The 17,732-nt window shown below is 46.3% G+C and overlaps 2 protein-coding genes across 2 annotated transcripts in view; both read left to right on the forward strand.

Annotated features, from left to right (window-relative positions):
- Myo3a (myosin IIIA) overlaps window positions 1-3,136 on the forward strand; it is a 224,061-nt gene extending 220,925 nt beyond the window's left edge. Inside the window, 1 exon segment of the mRNA NM_001419731.1 lies at window positions 2,496-3,136. Coding sequence (NP_001406660.1) covers window positions 2,496-2,616 — 121 coding nt within the window. The 3' untranslated portion in view covers window positions 2,617-3,136.
- A 4,022-nt stretch (window positions 3,137-7,158) lies between these two features.
- Window positions 7,159-17,732, forward strand: part of Gad2 (glutamate decarboxylase 2) — a 62,493-nt gene continuing 51,919 nt past the window's right edge. Inside the window, 6 exon segments of the mRNA NM_012563.2 lie at window positions 7,159-7,307; window positions 7,994-8,053; window positions 8,245-8,394; window positions 9,369-9,602; window positions 13,921-14,011; window positions 14,484-14,596. Of these exon segments, the coding sequence (NP_036695.1) occupies window positions 7,232-7,307; window positions 7,994-8,053; window positions 8,245-8,394; window positions 9,369-9,602; window positions 13,921-14,011; window positions 14,484-14,596 (724 nt within the window). The 5' untranslated portion in view covers window positions 7,159-7,231.

Here is a 17,732-nt window from a genome sequence, read left to right on the forward strand (position 1 = left end):
ACATCACATGAAAAAATACAGCCGCACATAAACACGTACTTGTAGTTGTTGCCAATGCTACTCTCCCCTAAAAATCTATTACCCACCTTTCAAAGGCTATTCCTTTCAGAGCCCACCCTCTCCTCAAACCATCTAACTGCCGACTCCCCTCTTATAATCATCTTTCCTATTTTATTAAGAAGAATGGAGTAGCAAGTATAGACACACCTCCCACTACAAGTCTACACACCTGTCACTCAAACTCCCCTCAGAGGGATGCAGGGAACCTGTGTGACCTCCTAGATAAAGCCTAACCTTCCAGTTGTTCTCTGAGTCTGGGTCTTTACAAGAATTAGTTTTGCAATACTCTCCCCCCCCTCTCTCTCTCTGTGTGTGTGTGTCTGTCTGTCTGTCTGTCTCTGCATCTCTATCTCTGTCCTTGTTTATGTTCTCTTTCTGCCTCTTTCTGTCTCTCTGTGTCTGTCTCCTCTCTGTCTCTCTATGCCTCTCTTTATGTGTCTCTTTCTACCTTCCCCTGTGTATCTGTCTCTCTGTGTGTCTCTGCCTTTCTCTGTGTCTCTCTCTGTTTCTGTCTCTCTGTGTGTGTCTTGCTGCCTCTCTTTCTCTGTCTCTCTCTCTCTGTCTCGTTCTCTCTCTGCCTCTCTTCTCTCTGTCTCTGTTTCTGTCTCTCTCTATCTCTCTGTCTTTGTCTCTCTCTGTATGTCTCTCTGACCCCTCTCTGTCTCTGTCACTCTCTTTGTCTCTCTTTGCCTCTCTCAGTCTCTCCATCTCTGTCTATCTCTCTGCCTTTCTCTGTCTCTGTCTCTGTCTCTGTGTCTCTCTGTCTGTTTGTCTCTGTCTTTGTCTCTCTGTGTGTGTCTCTCTGCCCTCCTTTTTTTCCCCCCTGCTCTGCATCTTTAATGTCTAATCTCTTTACAAAATCACTTCTGGTAACCAGTCAACCAGATGCAGACAGCAGTCATTATATAGTGCAGTCTCACCCCATCTTCAATACCACATATATTCTGCTGTCAGGTAAAGGAATGATAGTGAGAGACACTCTTCTCATGGCCTACTGTGCCACTCTCTCTTCAGCCACTTTACTTAGCCTTCCTTCCCACCATTTCACTGGCTCACCCTGCCAAGGTTGTCAGTGTCTGCCATTTTGCCATGCTCCATGATCCGTCTTCTCTCAGCGTCCACCTATCCCTGTTGGCAGTATTTAACACCTATGGGGTTTTTTTCTTCAAAATTACTTTTGTTGTTTTTACAAATGCCTTTACATTTTATTTTTGGTTTTGCTTTTGAAAGTATGGTCTTACTCTGTACTTTTGGCACCTGCCCAACTTTTAAAAATATCTTTATTACTTCTCTCTTCCTCTCCAGTCTCCTTCATTAATCCCTCTTCCTCTCCCTGTCTTCAACATTAGCACATCCCACTCTTTTTCCTCTATCAGCATGCACTGCCACACCTTAGATAATGGCTTGTATAGTTCATAGTCTCCGAGCTTGGAAGCTCTCTTCCACACTTACCCTCACTCTTCTACCACTCACTAAGATCTTGTAATCTCCTTACACTCAGGCTACCATAACCTATGTTGTTCCTGAAACAGCCTGTCTGCTGAAGTCTTGGGACCTTTCCCTTGGTTCATCTACTGTCCTGGAATGACTGCTCCCTCTTCCCACCCAGAAGAGCATCATGGTTCACTGGGTCTTCCCTCAAACCTCTTCTCAAACATTTCTTTACCAAAGGCCTACATTGACCACCATACACACCATTTCCTGATCACCTGCATACACACCCTCATTGTCCTGTTACCCTGCTGACCTACTGACCTGCTGATTTTTTCTCCAAGTTTTCTCTCATCACCTGATAGTTTAAGATTTGGGGTTTTTTAAGCTCCATGTCCTCCTGTCACCCATCTATGCTGGTACTGTGTATGTGCCGAATGGCTGTGAGAACCATGGAGCTGTGTCTTAGGGAGCATGCCCATTTCCTCAAGCAAGCTGCGGAAAGCAAAGGTAAACATGGACCGGAGTACCTACAAGGGGTCCAGCAGCGCAGTTTCATTAAAAATATGGAAGCCTGGAGAGGTCAGAGATGGAGCAGTGCCTGTGTCACTACTGGAGCTGTTGGTCAGATCCAGGTTTTAAAAGAAATGTTTGGCTGGTTTAAAGTCCAGAAGGAGGACATCTATTTATGCACCTTGAATCTTCCTATTTGATGAACGTCCTTTAGAAACTAAATAAGGACCGAGAACAAGTATCTCTTTATTAGCTGTGAATTATTACCACTCCAAACAAAACCAGCCTTCGTGATCCCTGCCTGCGATTGCTTTGCTCTCATCCGAACACAAAAGCCACTAGTTTCCACTTTGCAAAGCTGTTACAGTTCCGGTGGGGTGGGTCATTTAGCCTGACATTTTGATTGTGAGAACTGCCTAGCTGTGGGAGGGTGGATGGAGCATGCCCAAGAACAGTTGCCACTGATGGTCAGAACCTGGTTTGACTTGCAGGTGTTGGACCGCTTCAGAGAGTGAGATCCCTGAGGAAGAGAGGATTTCAGCCAACCCTTATGATTACAGGAGGCTCCTGCGCAAAACCTCCCAGCGGCAGCGCCTCCTGCAGCAGTTGTAGCACACCTAAGGAGCTTCCGAAAGTGCCCTGGACCTTGAAACAAGGATCAAAGCAGCCGCGGGGTACCGCTCAAACCGGAAGCGCGGGCGCTGAGACCTCTGATAGACTGCCAGCTTTGTTCCCTCTCAAAAGCTAGGGCCTTGAGGCCCTGACACAGAGACTCTCTCTTAACCCTAGGATTAAGAGAATAGAAATCCCTCCGGTAGTTCCAAATACTGGACTTTCCCACCTGCCTGTAGCCCCCATTCCCCTAATGTATCTCTCTACTTAGTAGATCACGATTCGGGTTACTTACTGTGCCAGAGCTGTCGCCACCCTCTGCTCGTTTTAAAATGATTTAAGAGATTTCTTCTTTCTTGAAATAGTTATCCCAGGACCAAATGACAGTTACTCCTGGTTGGGTATGTCAGAATAAAGGCAAGGTGGGAGTGGAACGAGTCTTCAAAGTGAACTCATCTCAAACTTGAGTTTTCTCCTTTCTTGATTATTAATTCTGCTAAATAAAGCATCCTGGAAAGCCTGTTTCACATGGGCTTGTCTACCTTGTGCCTTGAGGCCTCTGTCTGATTTACAGCTGGGCCTATGGCAGAAGCTAAGACGACCTCTGTCTTCACCAACAAATTGCCAGCCCTCAGTCACCTAGAAGCGTTTGCTGCAGACAAACCTATAAACCTCACCACTCACATACACCTTTCCCAGACAGAGTCCATGCTGGGCTGGTCCTCTGACTGAGGACCATCAGATTTTAAGATCTCTTATTCAGCAGATTTGAAGTAGCCCTCCCCTCCTTGGAAGTTTGTCACATAAAAGTGAGCAGAAGGCCAATGGGTGAGAGGCAGGAGTTTCCTTACCACTTAGCTGTAGCCATAGCCTATCCAAAAGGGGGGGGAGGAGGAGGAGGGGGAGGAGGGGGAGGAGGAGGAGGAAGAGAAGAAGAAGAAGAAGAAGAAGAAGAAGAAGAAGAAGAAGAAGAAGAAGAAGAAGAAGAAGAAGAAGAAGAAGAAGAAGAAGAAGAAGAAGAAGAAGAAGAAGCAACAACAACAACAAACCCTTCAGGTTATCCTTCCATAAGAGACACTTTCCAGGTTTACACCACCTAGATTGGGTAAACAAGGTTCAGGCAGGGTTCCAGGGAGGACTGAATGGACAAACAAGTTCTGTTCAGGTCAAGCTTGGCTCCTGCTACTTGGAGAGGGCGCTGGTAACTTTTGCTTCTAGGCGTGGTCACAGTCTCTGCAGATCAGTCTCTAAAGCTCTGTGTAGCCAGTGCATTTTACAAGTAGGATCCTGATAAGGAGTGGCCTCATGTTGTGACAGGGCCAAGTCCCCAAATTCAAGTGCCCCCCTCCCTGCTCCCACTCTAAATAGCTCTGCTCCAGTTTGGGGCCACACAGACAGGACAGAAGACTCACCCTAACTATGCCAACCCCTTGGAGCGGCAGAACTTGTACCTGGCACCAGAAAGCGGAACAGCAGAGCTCACAGACCGATGATACGGGGGAGACAAACATTCAGGTGTCCAGGCTGGTAGGCTTCCTGTGCCCCACTGTCCCACCTGGAGGAGGTGCGTTAGGGTGGAGCTGGGCTCTGCTGCTTGCCAGAGCTACCCTTTAATCCTGGTTCTAGTGGACCCTGCATCACATAGTCCTCGCAAGAAGGTCTGCAAAGGTATATTCAGTTGCTGAGTAGAGACACAACAGGCACATCTCCCGCAGACCCAGCATCCCAGGTTAAGTGAGGCTGGAAAAGGAAGATTGCCACATCTAGTTGTTTCCAAATCCTTTCTTTCTGTCTAGCCTTTTTCAGTCCCTCCACATTTAAGCAACAAAAGAGAAAACTTGTACCAAATATCCTTCTTTGATTCCCCCCCACCCCCCACTCCCCCACCCCCCTCTACGGAGATTTCTGGGTGGCGTGAACAAGGAATAGGTAATCCCACAAAACCTTGCAGTGGGCTATTCTGGAGATTTTGGCGTGGGTCTCCTACTTTAGAGGGGAAGCTATCAGTCTTGGTTCCCAGTCTGCTGCCTCCTTTGTGAACTAATGACTGTAATTATTACCTCCCAGAGCTCTTTTGTTATCAACAACCAGGAGCCTGGGGGGGATGGGCCCTTTGGGGAAAGGGGAAAAAATTTACAAAGCAAATTGCTGTCTAGGAAGGGTTGGAATTTTTTTAAAAAGACAAACCCAATTTCAGCCTGTATCCGAAGTGGGGAGTGGCAATGTTTTTTAATGTAAATATCATTAGATTTTTAAAAAAATTCTCAGAGCTGTGGATTCAATTGCATTTCAACAGTACTGCTTTAAGTCACTATTTTTGACGAAGTTAAATTCAGATGTTGAGAGTCTGTCCTCTTGTTTTCATCCATTTCTTCCTTGTGAGGTGTGTGTGTGTGTGTGTGTGTGTGTGTGTGTGTTTATGAACCATTTTATTTCTGACCACTCATCCGTGGTAAAAAGCTTCAACCCCAGCCAGCTGGCTTGAAGAGAGAATTATTTGCAGGATTTGGTATGGATTTAAACAAAGACCCAGGCTCTCCAAGTCCTGTTGGCAAGGCTGGGTGGAGAGAGTGCCCAGCATTCCAGGAGATGTTGCCTCTGCCAACCGAAGTCACCAGGCCTGGAGTACCCTAAAGATTGACCAAGTTAAGGCGTAGGGTCAAGATGACTACCTTCCCTCAACATGCTCCTGCTTTTGGCTTAGAGACGTGCCTGGGTAGCACCTCAACAGGGTCAATCACACTCCCCACGCCTCCCTAGTCCCGCGACTTCTGTGGGCATCCACTATCTAGATCCTCCCTGGCCGTCAGGATTCTGGCAACTGGGAAGAAGTAAAGCTTTGGGGAGAGAATGCACTTGGAGGCCCAAGACTTGGGCTTCTGTACAGTTACCCGAGGTCTCAGGATCCCTAACAAAATAAGTGATCCTGGTCGCCAAAACCAAGTAGGGTCCCTGCTCAGGCAAGAGCTTTGGTGCCTTTTTTGAAAACTCAAAAGAAGGAACGAAGAAATGCTGTGGAGACCAGGGAGACTGCAGCCCCTTGCTCAGGGAGCGCAGGAAAGGAGATCCGGATGGCTGAAAGCAGCACCTTCCCGCTAGTCTTTCTTGAGCTATGTGTAAATCGGAAACCAAGGGTCTAGTATAAGCGAGCCAAAACAAAGCGGAGTCCGAGGGCCCCACATCTTCCTTAAGGCGCTGTCCCGCAGTTTATGGGCCTTTAGGGAAGAGAAAACAGAAAGGATTGTTTCATTCCTTTATTAGAAAACACAAACGAAACTACTTCTCTCTGGGCCGGGAAATTGCCAATCTTGCGTTCCTAGGCACCTCCTGACCTTAAGGACTCTTCTGGGGGAGGGGAGAGGTCAGTGGTTTCAGTACTCCTGAAACTACCCGAGTGCCTTTTCTCCTGGAATTTGAAAGTCTGGTTTGCTTACTTCGAAAACCCCTGAATCCCGCCTAAGCACAGGTGCATAAGCAGCAAGCCAAGGTCACCAAGTAACCGGATCCCCTCCCCCATCAACCATAAATCCTGTGGTCTGTGTCAGCTCTCCGCTGCTCCCTTTCAAGAAGTTTCTGTTCGTTTTATTTATTTAATTTTTCCCAGCCTGAGGTCCTCAGTGATAGACTCCAGCGTGGATTTTAATTGCTTCAATCAGCAGTCTTTCTCCTCAGCCGTCAGTCAAAACCTGGACGGTGAGTCTGGGGACTCAGCGCTTGACTGCACAGGAAGTGGACGACCCCCCCAGGCTGGCTCAGCTCAGTAGGCAGACGTTTTTAGGCTCGGCTAAGGAAGGAGATGAAATGAGTCCGTCGGCGTGGAAGCGATACACCTTCCTCCCTCTTTGGTTCCTTCCCCGTGCTCTGGAGCTCTGCCTGATTGCGGCCAGGTGGCCTGGGCTCTTGAGGTCACAGCGACCTCCGCACGGGTTTGGAGGAAGGAGGGTGCGAAAACCGCTTTTGCTCGGCCGGCCTCAGCCAGAGACAGCTCTCAAACAATGAGCCAATCGCTGCACATGTGAAGTCGCTTTCAGTCACCCCCCAAGATTGTCAAGGTCTCCCTGGTGCCCAGGGTCACCGAGGCCAGCGTGCAGCGGGCTGCGGTAGCACCCTGGACAGCGCGTCCCGGCCGAAGAGGACCTGGAGCGCCTGTGGCTGGGTCAGCGCTGCGCAGGCACGCCTCCCACCCCCGCATCTGACTCGCGCTCAAACGCACAGCCTCGCACCTCACGACCCAGCTCCTCCATTTCCCTTTCGTCACTCTCTGGTCTCCCCACCAAACTCCTCTCCCTAAAAATTCTCTTGGGTCCTTTCCACTTTCCAATCTCCAGACTGCGAGGATCAGGCTACTCCCCCATTTAACCACCGCGCAGAGCACAACGGCTCGTCCCTACGCCCTGACTCGAACACTCACACGCACGAGCACTGGCATACGCAGACAGCACGTTTCCTGTCCCTGTGTGACACCCACCCTCGTCGCGCGGCTGCTCCAGCCCTCGCGCGGTGCCCTCCTCCCGCCACACACACTCGCACACGCACGCAGGCGCGTGCAGGGTCGAGCCGAAGGCAGCTTGCCCGCAGCCACTCGGAGGCGACCAGCGCCAGACTAGCAGAACCCATGGCATCTCCGGGCTCTGGCTTTTGGTCCTTCGGATCTGAAGATGGCTCTGGGGATCCTGAGAACCCGGGAACAGGTAGGAAAACCAGAACCTGCAGCGGGAGAGCTTTGTGGATGGATTAGGGTTTGCCCGGCTACGCAGATGATCAAAGCTTTGACATCTGCAACAGGAAACTTATTCAGGCGCTTCGCCTGGCCCCCTGGGTTAAGTCCTTAACTGTGCGAGAACCCCAACCCCTCCCCTCAGCCCTTTGTCCCCCTGGGAAAAAGCCCAGGGTTGTCTCGGCCCCTTCCCCTAAACGTAGGTTCCTAAAAGACTGCTGCATCTGCTGTCATCGGAAACCTGAGCTTTGCTTAGGGACGTCTAGACCCCGGGCAGGGAAAGGCAATATAGGAACCGGGTAGAGTTTAGGGTCTGAAAGGCAAGCGCGGCGAGAAACAAACATCCTCGGGTCTAGGAAAGCCAGCCCCGGCGCGAACAGGGAGGGTCTGGAAACCCGAGGACCTGGCGAAGAAGTGCAAAGGGCCGCGGTGTGGACTGCTTTCTTTCTGGGACACGACAAGATGAGGGCTGGTCCCGGCGCCAGGTTCCCTCGGGCTCCCCCACCTGCTGAAGGCAGAGTCGCTAGCCCGTGGCCGCTCTCGAGGTTGGCGCCGGGTCCCCAGACTCCGGACTCGGAGACCTGGTTCACTTAGAACGAAATTTCTCACTCCCCCGTCTGTTCTCTTTCCGATTCGCTTTTCCCTGCCTGGCGATTGCAGCGAGAGCCTGGTGCCAGGTGGCCCAAAAGTTCACGGGCGGCATCGGAAACAAGCTATGCGGTGAGTGGTGGCGCGGTTGGAGAGAAGGGCGGACAAGGTCGGGGGCGCACGCTGGCGGGATCAATGCCGCCTGCTCCGCTCGGTGCCTGCAGCCTATGTCGGCCCAGTCCCTCGGTTGCGGGTGGGCGGGGATGTGGGAGCCGGGACGGTCAGGGGCTGACCTAGGTCCGGCGCTCCGTGTCCTTGTCCAGCTCTGCTCTACGGAGACTCTGAGAAGCCAGCAGAGAGCGGCGGGAGCGTGACCTCGCGGGCCGCCACTCGGAAGGTCGCCTGCACCTGTGACCAAAAACCCTGCAGCTGCCCCAAAGGAGATGTCAATTATGCACTTCTCCACGCAACAGGTAAAGAGGTCGGCTGGCCAGAACCGCGCTCCACCCCGCGGACGTCTATCCCCGCCAAGTGGGTGACAGAATGGGGTGGGGGTGGGGACTCTGAGAATCTTTCCCGGAATTAGAAGGATGTGGGGGTCTGTGTGCTGGAGTTGTTCCAAGAACGCGGCCCTGGCCTTCCCCAACCCGAATCGGAGACCACAGTGCCCTGCACTGGAGCAGCCTCAGATAGAGTCGGAGGTGGCAGTGGCAGCGGTGTGCGCCACAGTAGGCTTCTTGGTGCTGCCCCAGCCTCTGGGTAGCACAGATTTCCAAAATGCCCTGGGAAGTACTTCGGAATTGCAGGGAGTTTTAGGTGTTCCTTTGGATCCAAAGTAGTTTGTAACCGTTATTTCAAAGAGGAACGATTCTGTTTACCTGAGCCCTAGGCGCTAAATTTTACCTACGCATTCATGACTCTCTGGCTTCCAAACACTGCGTGAACTCGCGCACACACCCACACCTCCTCCACACACACACCCCAACTTTGGAAAAATCTGCCCTTCAAAAAAGCCAGATATCATAACTTGGCATAAATCACTTTTCCTGGTTTGCTGGAAGGTATTTCTCAAACATTTCGGAAGTGGAGTATTGACAAACCATTAAGATGATTTACTCAAATAGACCATTTGGGACAAACGCTTGTGAAACGGACAAGCTGAAACACTCATCTTGGGGAAAAAATTAATCAAGCAACGTAATTTGTTACAAATAAAATGCAAAACTTAATTCCGGGAGGTTTTATTTGCTTGTGTTTCTGGATGCTTTGGTTTTGTTTGAAACAGGGTCTTCTCTCCCTAACCAGATCTGGTCTCCGATTTCCAGAGATCCCCCCTTACTTTAGCGTCCTGAGCACATCAAATCAGTTCAAAGCAAAATTGCCCGTTCACTAATTGCCAGGGTCTTTGTAGTGACACCTAAAATTCCGTTCCCATTCCGTTCTTCAGACCTGCTGCCAGCCTGTGAAGGAGAAAGGCCCACTCTCGCATTTCTGCAAGATGTAATGAACATTTTGCTTCAGTACGTGGTGAAAAGTTTTGATAGATCAACTAAAGTGATTGATTTCCATTACCCCAATGAGCTTCTTCAAGAGTATAATTGGGAATTGGCAGACCAACCGCAAAATCTGGAGGAAATTTTGACGCACTGCCAAACAACTCTAAAATATGCGATTAAAACAGGTATTGTGCAACCAGTAATAATAAAGCTATTTTTTCCTTTTGCAATTTTATTTTTTCCCTATAAAACCGTTTTTCTTATGGTGGGTCGTGTTATTTCCAAAATTGCAAAGTTACATTGGCTTAAAAATAGTCATTATTGGAGTGATTCAGAGGCACCTTTCTAACAATAACCGAGCCGTAGTCGGGGTATAAATTATGAGATTGGCAAGGAGATTAATTGGAGGTTGTAGGAGCAACCATTTGTCAGCAGGGGCCAGTACCCAAAATGAAGAAAGAAAGGGAATGTTGAAAGGGATGCTGTAAAGACTAAAGATGCGATCCAGTACACCTGAACTGCATGTGCTGTTGTCAATTTTCTCCACCTGGAACTAGTCAAGAACCCCTGCTAACCAGCCTGTGCAATCTTCAGGCTCGAGGGAGAATGCTGTAGCATTGTTTCAAAAGACTTAATTTTAGATTTCAATTCCAGTTTTTCTCCTGGTTTGAAAGAAGTATGGAGGCGCGCGCACGCGCACGCACGACCCGCTCCCCCCCACCCCCCACCAATGCTTAGCAGCCCAGTAGTATTACTCAAGGATTTCTCTCCTTCGCTTATGTGGATAAGAATACCCGAATTGTTTAAGGGTCCATTTAAAGATGTGTGTTAGGGTCTATTAGAGTCTCACAGCCTCCTTTAAAACTGGGTAAAACGATGTTGTAGTCCAGGGGCAACATCATTCGTACCTCCAGAGCTTTCTTCCTCCCAGGTCCTGAGTGCCCTGCTCTTTTTCTCTACATTGTCTCTAATCATCTTGATACATGGTGAAACAAAGTAAAGTGATAAATATGAATACCTTTATGAGGTGGAGGAGGGAAGGCTTATGGACTTACAATGATTTGTAGACGTAAAAAAATGTGCTAACGAATGTGAAATATTAAGTAGGCATGGGTTACCATGCAAACGTCATGCTTTATGCTGCCATTTTTCCGGTAGTTTATTAGTAAAACAAAGGACAAACATTTTAAGAATTTTGCTACAAAAATGGTTTGGCCTTTTTTCCCCTGAGCATTCTTTATATGATTAGAGAAGAAAGATTTGCATAGACGCCTTGGAAAACTGATTTATTGTGTAATTATAATCCACTTTGTAAGACTGTAGACTTGGAAATAGAGTCGAGCCGAAATGAGCTGAACTTGATTTCCAGGGAGTATAGACATCTTTTAAATATCGTCAGTTAGTCCTCCTGAAACACCAACAGAATATACACGCCAAGCATGTGAGATACTCTGCTCCCAGTTTCTTTGCATGTACCCACCAACCGAAGCTTGAGCCATGCTTTTAATCTGTCTCTGCTTGACCCATCCCCCACACCTGACATTTAAATACGCTAATGGCAAAACTTCCTACCATTTGTTTATGCTGCTCACAAATAAAAGAGAACACGTACTTTTTTTTTTACCTCTTTGTTTTCAAAAGCTGCCAGCTAGTCTTCGAAATGCAATTTAGAATTAAGATAGTGGGAATTGCCAGGCAGTGGGAGTAATAGTTCTATATATCGATGCTCCACCATCGGGGAATAAATGGGTTCGTTAAATTATCAGATTGTTGCTATAAGTTTTGTAAAACTGTTAGTCAAATGTTGCTGTGGTGCATCTCATTTAAAGTGAAGATTAAAATCTATTAGATTAAGATGAATATCTCAATATTACTGATGCCACGTTTTGTCTTCTGCCCTTATATCCTTAAATAGCACTTAAAAAAAAAAAAAGCATGCATAGGCAGCCTTTGTCTTCAACGGAAAAGCTTGTAGCTTCTTATACTGTTAGTGTCCTGTTTATCAGCTGACACTACCTAGTCCATCAAAGCAGTTGCACTCCCTGTCCCCATCCAGTATTCTTATGATCCTTTGAAGATCATTTTATAAAATGTCACCTGGCCCCTCTTAATTTAATTTCCGTCTGGCCTGGAGCTTTATAAAGGATTGAAGGGCAGTGGAGATTTTTAAATGAGACGTCTATGTCCTGTTTAAATCACTTGTAAAGAAGCGGTAGAACTAGAAACTTCCATGGGTGGTAGGATTCTAGCACGGTATCTGCAGGTATTTCTTTATTTGTGGTAGCTGGGAGGCATAGGTTCATGTTAATGTAGTCTCCAATCTTTAAGAGAAGCCTTAGACAAAGGAAACTGAGCCCAATGTAAGAGGCACATTCTTCCGTGGGTTGTCAGTTCACAAAAAGCAATTTTAGAGGACGTCTGGCTTCTCTTCATCTGACTGGAGACTACCAGGTCTTATTTACCAGGTGCTAGTTTTTGCACATCTTTTAGGACTCATGTGCTAATCTGTGCATGAGACACCCTGTGCTTGGAGCTCGCTCATCCTGTTCAAATCACGTGGGCCCCGGGCCCCCGCAGGATTCCAGCGCTGCTGGAACTACCGACAGATTCAGAGGCTGCTTCTCATGCTCTCAGACAGCTCTGAATGGGTGCAGTGGGAAACCCTTGGAGGCAGTGCATGGGGCCCCAGGAGCAGAACAAATGTAATTAGGGGGATATTTCTGCCAGAACCCCAAATGGCACGCTGTTCTGACCTGTCAAACTACCTAGCTATGTAGTTTCATACAATCAGTGAGGGAGAGCTGTGGCACAGGAGAAAAGTCAGATAAAATCGGACCAAGGCAGAAAATTATATGCAGGGAAAGAAACCCAGTAACAGAAGCATCTCGCTTGCCTTTAGTTTACCACGAGTATCTGTTCAGAGGTCCTGCACACGCCCTAGAATTCCTCTCCGTCTTATTGAGAGGTTTTGCTGCCAGAATTTCCACAGTTAAATCCTGTGTGATAATAGGAAGGTTCAGCTAGAAATGCATATAAATTATAAAAATAAATCCAGATTGATTTCCTCACTCAAGAAATGATTTGGGGATGGAAGAGTGGAGGGCCCTCTGGAGAGAGAAGTGGGCTGTGATGTCAGCTTCGGGCTACAATGAAATGGGGAGTCAATGAGGCAGAGAGAAGAGAGTGGTGTGTTGCAACAGCAACTGCAGCAGCTGAGGGACTTTATACCTTTTCTGAATGAGTAAACTGATGAGGTCAGAGTCAAAGGGACCGCGGAAGAGAAAAAGGGGGCGGGGGCATGATTTGAGGCCTTAAAGGAGGTAATGCAAAGAATTAACTGGAGGTGCACAAATACCAGTCCCTCTAAAAAGCGCTCCTTCCCGGTGCCTGTCTGTTCCCATTGTCAAACTCTCTAGCTGCATGCCTGGTGCTGATAAGAGAGCCATCTAGTCCCAGAGATAAGCAATGTGCTTTTCCCAGTGTTGTCCTTTATCTTGTTTTGCCCACGCTTGGGATGTGAGACTCACATCACAGGCGCTGGACAGATGTCCAGCAAGTGACAGATACCGTTTTTATCAGATACCACTTCCATAATTATGCTTCCTCTCAAACTGCTAAACACAACATGCATCTCTTGGTCGCCTTCTACAAAACAAGATGGGGAACAGGATCCCAATGAGATATTTATAACCACATTTTAAATAACAGCCTCCAGGGTGTGTGCAGGTCAATCCATTTACAGAATTTTAGAAAAATCTAGACATTAATAAGATAATCCTTTTAATGGGTCAGTCTATCGCAGGATATATTATTCACATATCTGTCAACAAGACAGTAATGCTGGCTGCTCAGCTTTGTTCTAAATTTCACTATGAGGGACCTCTGTTGACTGTAATCAAATGTTCAGACAGAGAAGATCTGTCAAGAATTAGCTTTGTCTATTCCATCTCTAGACGCTCATCACCTTTGAATCCAAGACTAACCACTCAGAGTGTCCTATTTTTTTATTTTTGTCTTGTCTTTGTAATCATCAGCCATTTGTCACTGATATTATTACGGATGCTGGCATGCTGAAGGATGTCATGGTATGACTGATTCTCGGGACAGCTCAACAAAAGGGCTGTTAGCAGTATTGATGCAAATAAGAGGAATGATTTGGGGTACTATAACATTTTAGTTTGCAATTGTATTGGAAGTATAGTAGGAAATGTCCTAGTCTCCACGTTGCAAAATACATATTATTTTTATAGGGCCTATTTAGTGAATGTCTTAGGGAATATTATGTCCTAAGTAGCCCCTGGTTAGAGGAAGGGTTGCCTCAGTGTGTGTGCACATATGTGCATGTGGTATGTGTCTTATGCCCACGGGCACGTTTACATATTTGACTTCTGAATATGCATCTCTTGTACCTGAAGGGTCTTTCAAGATTCTTTAGATATAAAAACCACGTGTTTGGGAGACAATTATTTTCACTGGTTGCAATCCTAATCCCATTTTATTCAGGGCATCCCCGATATTTTAATCAGCTGTCTACCGGATTGGATATGGTTGGATTAGCAGCAGATTGGTTGACATCAACAGCAAACACGAACATGTAAGTAACTGATTACACAGAAACCTCTTTTGTGTAAATCCCTTCGCATCGTGTGTTCTCCTTACTCTGCCTTAATTAAAGAAATAGCCTTGATATGTTTTTTTGATTTTCTCAAACTTTGCAAATATTTCAAATGCGAAAGAGACTTTAAACATTTTGATTTAAAATAACTCATCATGTAAAAGAAATAAAGGCCAATGTTGCCTTTTATGTAGTCCTACTATGTAATATTCTGCATTCAATACCTTAAACTATCCTTATACATTATACCAATATTTGAAGGTCTTGCCTTAAAGGCAATGGAAAAATTAGCAATATTTTAGAAAACTTTTATAAATAATTTTATATTTGATATTTTAATCTTACATCAATGATTATAAGTTTTTTAAAAAAAGGAGAAATCTGCGATATTACAATAGTAAATGATTTATCTGAGTTAAGGACATAAAACATGGTCATTTATGTATTTCAGGTTTACCTATGAGATCGCCCCTGTATTTGTACTACTGGAATATGTGACACTAAAGAAAATGAGGGAAATCATTGGCTGGCCAGGAGGCTCTGGCGATGGAATCTTTTCTCCTGGTATATACATTTCATTTTTTCTGTTTTGTTCTTCTGGTATGCTATGTTATAAACATCTATTCTGTGTTTCTGATTAAGTCACTTAAGCTGTGTTTATGAAAATAATGAGTATGGCTTAGTCCATTGAACACATCTTGGAACTTACTAATCTCATGCTTAAATACCAATTATCTGTGCTCAACCGAGTACAGTCAGACGTGATATCACCTCATACTTCTCCATGACCCTGCATATAAGAGGTATAGATAGTGCTGGTCAAAAGAATAATTGCCAGAAAGGAAATTCACCCTTGCTGCATTCCTCAGAATGAGTGAAATGAAAGCATCATTTAACACAACACTCGGTGTGTAAATGTATATACCGAGCTATATTTCCCCAGAAAAGCCCATTCCCTCTTTTCTCTAGTCTCTGGAATAATGAACAGGGAAGTGGATTTAGACTCATCCAAGGAGGGCATCGAGTGCATGGAGAGGTGGTTCCTTAGAGCTAGAAGAGAGTGCTGATTTGTTTGAGGTATTTTCTCTCCTCTTTATCACACCACAAGATGTTTCCTATTTTGCTTCTGATTACCAGTCACTGCCTGTGCTAAGCTCCCTTATTTACACCTCTCCCAGCCCAGAGAATCAACCTGAAACAAAATGCTGTGACCTTGACTTGATTCCTAGATGAAAAGGGAGTTAGGAAGGCAATGGAAAAAGTCACTGACCCATGGAAAAGTAGCCTGATGTCAGAGTGATACCTAATCAGTGAGAGGAAGCCAGTCTTCAGCAAGCTGTGATAGGTGGGTTGAACAGGAAAGGCCAGAGTTACACCTGCAGCTGTGAGCCAGGCACAGCCTGGCACAGCCAGTCAGACTGGATTCAGAGCCCTCTGAAGCAAGTCTGCAAAGGAAGTGAGAGGTGAGAGGGTCTGAAGAAGAAACAATGACCAAGCAGTAGTGGCCTCAAGGACAAGACTTGCTTGTGTCTGATAAACCATCTCACCTCTGTTGTTTTGTGTTTTTAAGTACATAGCATGTTTTTTTCAGATGCTAAAGGGAAATGGAACAGAAAATTAGCCTTAAAAAAAAACACACACACTCATTGAACACTAGTGGTGATGGATTCTTTCATTTTCTAGGCAATTTAGTACTTATTCTCCCTTCCTGCTAAGTTTGTGGTTTGTCTTTATTGTCCAAGATTGATGCTTAGAACATATTTTCATGAAGAACTAGGTACAGTTACAAGGGTTATGATGTCAACATCATTTCTACCTTATTCATTCAAGAGAATATTCATATAAGGATAGTGTTGATTGGACGTTTAAGTTGTCCCTGAGATGTACCAAGAACAACATGGTTCAGTTTTAATAGCTCACAGAAGTAGGAAATCTTTGCTAGTCTAAAGAGGGGGCATGCCTTAATTATCTAGCCTGTCTTGGAACCTAAATGCCCCAGATAACACACACCCCAAGAAATCCTGCTTGATGGTTCTGCTAGGTTCTGTCTGACACAGTGGATGGTGGCAAACCAGTGGTTGGAGGCTATGAAGCTTCTTCCTTTGAGCCTGAAGATGCATATGCTCTAACCATGGTGTAAAAGCCATAGATGTAGCGTTACATTGTAATATAAATATTCCAAAGTCAGTCAGAGGGGACAGCAACAGAAAACAATGCAGATCTGTCCTTGCTCAACTTCCTACAAGAAGAGTGAATGTATATAGCATCCTAATTTGCTAGTAGAAGTAGCCTTGCTCCTGGGCTACAGAGTCAAATGATCCAAGGGACAGGAGTAGAGAAAGTAGGCTCACAGGCACGTCCTAGTTTCCTCTGGTCCTGGGAATAATTGTAAGACTTGGGTCTTTGACGTGGACAAAATGCTTAGCTTATTTTGACTGTTGTCCAGTTCTGCTCATCCTTACCACAAACACCCAGGAACTTGGTGCTTCCTGAAATTGCCTCACGACTCCTGAAAGAATTCTCTACATGCAATTTACCTACACCTGAGAATCAGACAGCACTCCAATCTTTGGCAGGCTATAAAGGATAAGGACTGAGGGGGGGGGGGGGGGAAGGCCCAACTTCATCTCAGATCTTTTCCTACTATAATCATTAGAGGTTGTAGGGCATCTCTTCTGATCTTCATGTGGTCTTGCACAAATCCCTTCATCATCCTGAGAGCTGCAAAGCCTTTAGCTGGAGGATGACTGAGATGCAAAATGAGGAGCTGGAGACCAGGATTGAAACCTTCTTGAATAATTACACATGAAGAGTGCTTTCTTTGTTTATATTCCCTTTTCTTTTCTAATCCCCATCCCCCCACTACCACCTACCACCCACCACCTACCGCCCACCACCCCATCCCCACCAGACTGAGAAATGTAGCAAGAGCAGCTGTTCTCAACTAGGGAGCCAGTATTGCCCTCCCAAAAGAGGGCAATGTCTGTGGATATTTTGGGTTGTCATAGCTTGGGAGAAAATGCTGTTGACAACTGGAATCCATGACTGAGGCTAACTACCCAACATTACTTCCGACAACACTCTTTAAGAAGTTCTCTAGCTCAGAATACCAGTGAGCGCTAAGACGGAGAAATCAGAAGCTAGAGTGAGCCCTGCTCAATAGCTTTCCATTGAGTACAGCATCACACTGTCTCCCACCTGGGTATCTGATCGGAACATACTGGACCTGTTTTCTACTGTCCTGAGTCTCTAGGGCCTAACAAGGTAGCAACTGCCTACATTCTGACTGTAGAGATGCCAAGGGCTGGTTGATGGCTTTGTACCAAGTGCCCTGCCTGTATCAGAGTGCAGGGCTCATAAGGCAAAGGTCATAGCCCTGTATGGACTCTTCAACTTGGCAAAGCCTGCCTGATCCTCAACTAGAAGAAAAGGCTGATCAAACCATCTGTGGAATAGTCTTAAGAGTTTCATTCTTAGATTGGGCAGAGAGGAAACACTTGGAGTTCACTCTGCCTTCTAGTCCCGTGTCCGCTATGCGTGCCTAGTCAGTGCCTTCATATTTCCTGGAATATGAAGCAAAATTCCTAAGATTCTGAACAGTCCTGCAGAAAGTTCCATTGCTTGTGAAGTGAGACCCTCCTTACGCAGCAGAGTAAAACTTGATCATGTGAAGTCTTGACAGTCTTGAGGAAATACAAGA

Source organism: Rattus norvegicus, chromosome 17 (genome assembly GCF_021556685.1).
Source record: "Rattus norvegicus strain SHRSP/BbbUtx chromosome 17, alternate assembly SHRSP_T2T, whole genome shotgun sequence".
Taxonomy (NCBI): Eukaryota; Metazoa; Chordata; class Mammalia; order Rodentia; family Muridae; genus Rattus; species Rattus norvegicus.